This window comes from Notothenia coriiceps, unplaced genomic scaffold, assembly GCF_000735185.1.
Source record: "Notothenia coriiceps isolate Sejong01 unplaced genomic scaffold, NC01 NC01_scaffold00002287, whole genome shotgun sequence".
NCBI classification, from domain to species: Eukaryota; Metazoa; Chordata; class Actinopteri; order Perciformes; family Nototheniidae; genus Notothenia; species Notothenia coriiceps.
Window position 1 is genome coordinate 1 of NW_011334988.1, and position 7371 is coordinate 7371.

At 39.1% G+C, this 7371-nt stretch overlaps 1 protein-coding gene across 1 annotated transcript; it reads right to left on the reverse strand.

The window, feature by feature from the left end:
- Positions 1 to 903: 903 nt before the first annotated feature.
- Positions 904 to 6489, reverse strand: LOC104966992 (TELO2-interacting protein 1 homolog; the record flags this gene model as incomplete). The annotated part of the gene is made up of 5 exons (XM_010796358.1): positions 904 to 1063; positions 2197 to 2616; positions 4843 to 5135; positions 5229 to 5406; positions 6216 to 6489. Coding segments are annotated over 5 exons (1325 nt in total), but the record flags the coding sequence as incomplete, so codon positions are not given.
- Between the last annotated feature and the right edge of the window lie 882 nt (positions 6490 to 7371).

The window sequence follows — 7371 nt, forward strand, 5'->3', positions numbered from 1 at the left end:
GACGGCTTGCGTTAAAAAATAATAATACACATATTTGTAAAGTGGGGGGACACAAACGGGATTTCGAAAAGTGCGGGGGACATGTCCCCCCTGTACCCAGTGGAAATTACGCTATGCGTGTGTGTGCGTCAAGTGCAATAAATATATATGCAAGTTGCAACACACAGAGTAAATCTCTGCCCCTCATGTGCTGTGTAGGCTGGCACGACTAGGCTGTTCAATGGGGCTGATGTGTTATGTAGATTCTGCCAGAAGGAAAATCAGCAGGGAGGTACCACATTGCTTTTCTTCCCGACTGCAACGCTGGTCCCGCAGATCAAGCAAGAACGTGATTGGTCGATATTCATTGTGGGGGTGGGGGAGGAGGGGTGTTAGATAGATATAGAGTTATATTAAGTAGATAGAGTTCGCTATGATTTAGGTTTCATTTATGCATAGAGTAGATTCTTTTAATTACATTTCCTTTTTTGTTTTGTGTATTTTATACATGGACTTGCTTGGCGAGCTATTTTTAGAACATGCCCCGCGGGCGACTCACGTTGCCCCTGCGGGCGACTAAGTGCCCGCGGGCACCGTGTTGGCTACCCCTGCTCTACATGAAAGACTCGCTGGAATACTTTCATTTTTATATATATTTTAAAAGTGCGTAATGGAAGGAAAAAGGTAAAAAGACACAGAGAACAGGAGGTCACAGAAGTAGACACACAGGATGTCACTATAGAGAACATGGTATGGGCTCTGGCGGTGATTAAAGATGGAGCACAACATCTTTATCAATGCTGCCATCACTTTAGGATAAGTTGAAAAATAGGAATATTGTGTTTCCGCGCATTGGTTGCCTAACTCATAATTTCTCTAGATGGTAGGTGATTTTAGGTAAAGACATCACTTTAGAAAGCTCACCCAGAGCCTTCAGGAGCGCGTGCAGCACGGAGCAGAAGAGAGCAGCTGTGTGCTGGTAGCTGAGATCCAGAGCCATCAGCACGTCCTGGACGATGTCCCCGACCAGAGGCAGCAGGCTGCAGTCAGAGTGAGTCAGCATCACCGTCAGCACCCGGGGAGCCTGGTCACCAACACACAGATATGATGAAACACACAGCTGCCAGCAAACTTATAGAGACTTACTAACAGTGTTCAGAACAGAGGTGTGGACTCGTGACTTGGACTAGAGTCAAACTTGTGTCGTGAATATGATGAAATATGTCTCAAAATGTACTTTACTTAATACAGCTGACTTGTGACCTCATGTGACTAAATGATTACGGTTATTATTCTGGCCGCACCAGGGAGATTTCTGATGCTCATATTATGAAATTTGTCATTTTCACTGTTTATGGTATAAATGTATTATATTTTTAAATATTTAGACACTACACCTATTGCACGTCTCTCCGTCCTGAGAGAGCTACCTCTGCTCTGTTGCTCTCCACTTCCATTTTTTTCTCCATTAATTGTGCAGTTTCTTTGGGAGTGTTTTCTTGTGCGCTTCAAGGGTTTAAGGTGTCATATATATTATACACTGTAAAGACCCCTGAGACAAATATGTCATTTGTGATAATAGGGTATATGGATAATATTTGATTGATTGATTTGACTTGGAATGTTTAGTTTAGGACTCAAAACACACAATAGAGGATTTTTACTTGGTAACTTTAACTTACCTTGGACTAAGTTCTGGCTCTTATAGTTATAGTAGACTTGTGTGTGTGCCATATTCATTCATTCATTCATCATCTGTTAGTACCCCATAACAAATATAAACCGCTACTGCTATTCCTGTGGGTTGACTGTGAACTGATCATGATCTACAAAAACTTGATCTCCAAGATCTCTAAATAATTGATCAAATGATTGATCAAGTCATTCATCCAGCAAAACAATTATATTATTCTTATTTTCGTGTTTTTGACTTTTGGATGGACGAAGCAATGTTAAGATATCATTTTTTATAGCATTTTTGTACATTCTATCGACGACATAATTTTTTAAAGAACTGCAAACAGATATATACATTCTTAATTGCCGCCTTATTAATTTGCACAACCATTTATCCTCAGGTAATGTTAAAATATAAATATGTATAAAAACTATAACATCAACAAAAGACCATAACAATTACCCTCAACCTTCTTTATTTATTTTTGTCGCTTTTTGTCTCTTGCTCCTGTGCGTTGAGCAGCATGCTGAACGTGTTACCTGTGGATGCTGGCTGAGCCTATGCAGGTTCAGTGAGATGTCGTTGAACAGGTAGTCGCAGTTCTCAGTGATCAGCTCCTTCAGGGAGTGGTACCCGCAGGCCTTACTGATGTCCCACATAGAGCCCAGCGCCGCCTGGCTCACCAGCAGCGTCTCCTCTCCGGCCTTCTCCAGTACTGGGTACAGTGATGTCATCAAAAGAGGCCGAAAGTCCCGCCCCAGTGCCTGAGCGAAGCAGGCGATGCCTTCCAGTTGGATACACAGCTGCCAGATGTTGCTGTTGAGCTGGTGGAGGGCGGAGGTTGATGGCGAGGAAGACTGCGAGCCGAAGGATGAAGAAATCTCTTGGATGGAGTTTGTCTGAGTGTGGCCGCCGACGTTACTGTTGGATATGGAGAGGAGGCTGGAGGGGCTGAGCAGCTACAGAGAGATAACAAAGAAAGGTCAGTGTCATGCATCATAATGTTATTTTTTCAATAGTGTTTCAATTTGTAAATAAAAAGGTCAATATAAAAATGATAAGTTTACATTTACATTCTAATTCTGCTAAGGATCTTAAAGGTACGCTGTGGAGTTTTTTTTATCAGAAGTTGAGCAAAGTGAGTCCTCGTTGACAATTTTTGCCAGCTAGCAAACATTAACGCAAACATAATAGGTTTCAAACTTCTTTTTTTTTACTTTTATGAGAAAGCAAATGTTCTCCATATGTTAGCCTCCATGTGGTTTACAAAAATATTGTAAAGGACACCTATCATTTTACAGGAATAGTATACAGGGCACCTTTCATTTTTTATTTTCCAAAAGAAACCTCTACATGGTACCTTTACTTAAAAGAAAACTCTACAAGGTACCTTTAATTTGACAAATAAAACATGTTACGTTCATTTCAAAAACATGCATAGCCGAGTCAAATTAATATCACCACATTCAAACATTAAAAACAATACGTTACAATAATGCATTTACACTAACGGCTGTTCAAACCTCCAATCAATAAAAGCCTATTTCTTTGACTTTAAACATCAGTCATTGGTAACTAGCTGTTATTATGATTTATCATTACACAGCTAACTGCCTGTATTTTCTACCATGTTCATCTATTCTTCTTTCCTTTAACTTTGACTAAAGGAAGGACCCCACAGCCGTCTCTCAGTGAACAAACCCCCCCTCTCACTGGTGTATATTTCTGTCCTTGGAATACTTTTGAAGTTGATGCCTCTGGGCTAACACTTTAGCTGACAAAGAGAAACTGCAAGTTTATCGACAAACTAGCACAGTACTGATAATGTTTTCAGGGCCTGAAATATATTTCTCTACCTGTCAAATCAATAATCCAGCCCTGAAGGTTGAGAGCAGAAACCTGGGAAACCTGCTCAGAGTGTTCAGGCATAAAAGCACTCAGCGCTCAGTCCAAGGACAGACTGTGAGCGTGAATATCTTCCTTTGTTTGGAGCAAATTGATCTGACCATGATCGCAATTTAAATGCAGAAGGAGTTGTGCAATATGGGCTGAGCATGGGAGTCTAATATCACACTTGATTATAAAGTGTTCACAGAATACAAAATGAGATCAATGAAATTAAAAGTCAGGGTGCTTCAGAATATCATTCCACCAAGAGCGGGATCATCCATTACACATGATGATTATTCCCAGAGAGATAGCTGATCAGTGAATTTAAGATGGTGATGATGATGCAATATTCAAAGCCCAAAGGACGATACATTGCAACCACCCCCATTTTACCATTTAAAGGACTTTAAACTGCCCTTTTTTGCTTTGGAGAGTTTTCCCTTTCCTTTAAGTGTGTTACTAATGTTTGCGTACATATTTATGTAACACACTACAGAGTTTCTCTCCCACACACTCCCCCAATGCCTGAAACGCCTCCATTGGACTCCTTTGTTTATATTATACATGATAGTCTAAGAGACAGGACATCTATAAGCGGTTGACCAATCACAACAGGGCCGGCCAGCTAACCAATCAGAGCAGACTGGGCTCTGGTTTCAGACAGAGGGTGAGAAGAGATACTGCAGCACAGGCAGTATGAGAAAAACAAAGAGCTTTTTGAACATTAAAGCATGGAGACATGTCACAGTAGAGACAGAAAATACAAATTCTAATAATTGTTCAAATCCAAAGAAAGTGAAATTGTGACTTCAGGACAAAGTATCGACACTGCAGGTCTGAAACTCTCCTCGGTCCTTCCTTCATGCAGCGGTCAGACTATGTAACCACCACAGCCCCTGGTAGACCCCCACACACACAACAACAAAGACTATGCTATAACACCCCTTGTTGAGAAATACAAATGTGTATATATATATATATATATATATATATATATATATATATATACACATACAGGTATATGTATTGCACAGTTATTAACGGCATATATATATGCCGTTAATAACTGTACAATACATTTACCTATGGGCTCTATTCTGAGCCCATATATACCTGGCTGCTTTATCTTCAAAACTGTTACAGGATGTGTATTTTGCAAATAGTGTATTTTTTTTAAATGGGTATCTTTAATATTTTTTGAATGCATGCTTCTTAGCTAATATTAAGCTGTCTTTGGCTCTTTTCTGCTGTAACAAATGCACATTTCCCCTGAAAAAAGGTATTCAGATTCTGACCTGCTGGTCCTGTCGGTCTCTTTCCGTCTCCTCGCTGACGGTGATCAGGTGCCAGTTGTTCAGACTGGTGTACTCCTCCATGATGGACACCACTGCCACTTTAATGTCGTCCTTGGTGACAGACTTTCCCCATACTTGACTCTCCAAACCCTGAGCTTCTGTTGCCACGCTGATTCCTGCTGCGCCCCTGACGATCTCATTCAGCACGATGGCAGCCTGCTTCCTGTACGATGAGGACTGCTGGTACAGATCCAGGAAGTGATCTGTCAGCAGGTAAATGTTGCCGTAGTAACCTTAAGATAAAAAGAGGGATAAGATGCAAAATTATAAGAAGTTTTATGATTTTTCTACAGTCTCTTCCTATAAATATCAAAGAGCGCTCATACCTAATGTTCTACAGATCTCCATGAGCAGAGAGAAGATCTTCTCATCTGTGAAGTAGAGAAAATGCCTTCTCTGTATGCGAGCGGCGTAGGAATTATAAGAGTCTGAGCTGGTCTCTATGGTAGCAGCGTAACTCCTTTCCTCCACGATGCGAACATCCACCACATCCAGCTCCAGCACCTGCAAAGCACAGAGTGTTTGTTGTGTTTTTAACAAAAGGGTTACATCTCTATACTGTGGTTTGAGTTTTCTTTCATTATAAAATAAGGACAGAAACAATAAAAGCAGGCAAAGTCAGACTCAGGGAGGGCCCTCATATGAAACTAGTTGTTGTTTGAGTGGGATGACATTATTCCGTTTTTTATTGTTAAAGTGGTGTGTTTTTATTGTGTTTATTAATATATAGATTTTTTATTAATGAAAAAAGTATTTAAACTAATCAAATATTGTATTTCTGAGATATATTGTATTTATGATTATATAATAAGCTATTTACATTACGTGTTTGTTTTTTGTAAATACATGAAAGGACTGCAATCACAATCTACATTATATTGATACCTTTGCAAATATAGAACGGAATTTTCTAAAAACAAGACAAAAGTAAACTGTGATGTGGGTTAGGTTTAAATAAAAAAATAAAAAAATGATAACAATTATTTTATAGTGACACGAGAATCCAAATACTTTCTTACTTGAAAGTACCAATATATGTCATAAATAACAATGAGAATATCGTATGCTTCAGTATTATAAGGGTTAACAATGACATCATAATGACACTTGGTAATGAAGATGAAGATATCAGCTGTGACTCTGGTTCAGTGACGACACGAGATCTTTAACTTCCTTTAATCAGTGTGTATAATTGTATTTGATAATCAATTAGCTGGATTTACTCAACCTAATCGGATATACAACAGTCATGAAGACATGTATTATTCTGATTCCCATTCAAACAGAATATGAAGTGTAATCTGACAGGTTACCTGCATCAAGGCTTTGGAAATCCTCTGGAGATGCGCTGCAGAGTTCAGCACCACGGAGACCTGCGAGCCCAGGACCTTTAAATAACCCAGAAACACGTTGAGGATAAACAGCTTCTTCTGGTCGTCAGAGGTCCTCATCAGTCTGGGGAGGGAGGTGGCCAAAGAGTGGAGGTTCTCTGAGAGGATGCCAGTGAAGGTCTGAGCACTGCTGCTGTTCGTAGCACTGCTGCGGCTCTGGTTCCTCTGGGAGACCTCTCTGAGAACAACCTCACACCTACAGGAGAGGACAAGTTTCATTCAACATGTTTTATCAAGTAGTCTGAGTACCAACTGCTTTTTTTACGAGATGGTGTTAGATCCAAATGCTGTTGGTGAGATTATTGTTAAAGTTTTTTTTCACTTAAGGATAATTTCTTTGGATACAATTTCCCAGATTTGCTACAGTTTTTAAACGTTTTTCTCACTACATTCATCAGAATAGCATTCTTTCAAGGAGGTCTATTAAAATAATGTATTCATGCTGTCCTATTCATACCTTATTGTTAACAAAGTTGAAAGAACTTTATTTCAAATAATAGATATTACCCGGCCGATCACTACACGCAGAATTTAACAAAGACATTAACGCAAACAGTTCTTTCTGGGATGAACTTTTAGAAAGTGTTTTGCAGATTTATTATCGATCATTTTTCTTTTTTTGAGAAGAAATGTGGTGTTAAGAAGATAGGATGTTTTTTCATAATACATTTAAGAATGATGTTTTGTTGATGTAACAATAAAAACAATACATTTTTGTTTTCCAGTAGGATATCAAGCATTATGTGAAACTACTTCTAATTAGATCAACATAAAGGCTTTCAAGAAACTATACTGTATATATCTGTTTTATAATTAATGTGTCTACTGTAATATACCTCAGGATTTTTTGTTATTGTCCATTTTAGTTATTTTCCTTTATCGCATTATGTAATGTATTTATCTTTGTATGCCTTAAAGGTGGGGTAGGTAATTTTGGAGAAACCAGCTCGAGTGCGCTAGAATTTGAAAATACACAGCCGGAAAAAATCTGCCACTTCCTTACAGAGCCCCTCCTCCAACACACACGAACGCGAACATGACCAATGAGGGCACGAGATAAGTTTGTGCACAGATGGAA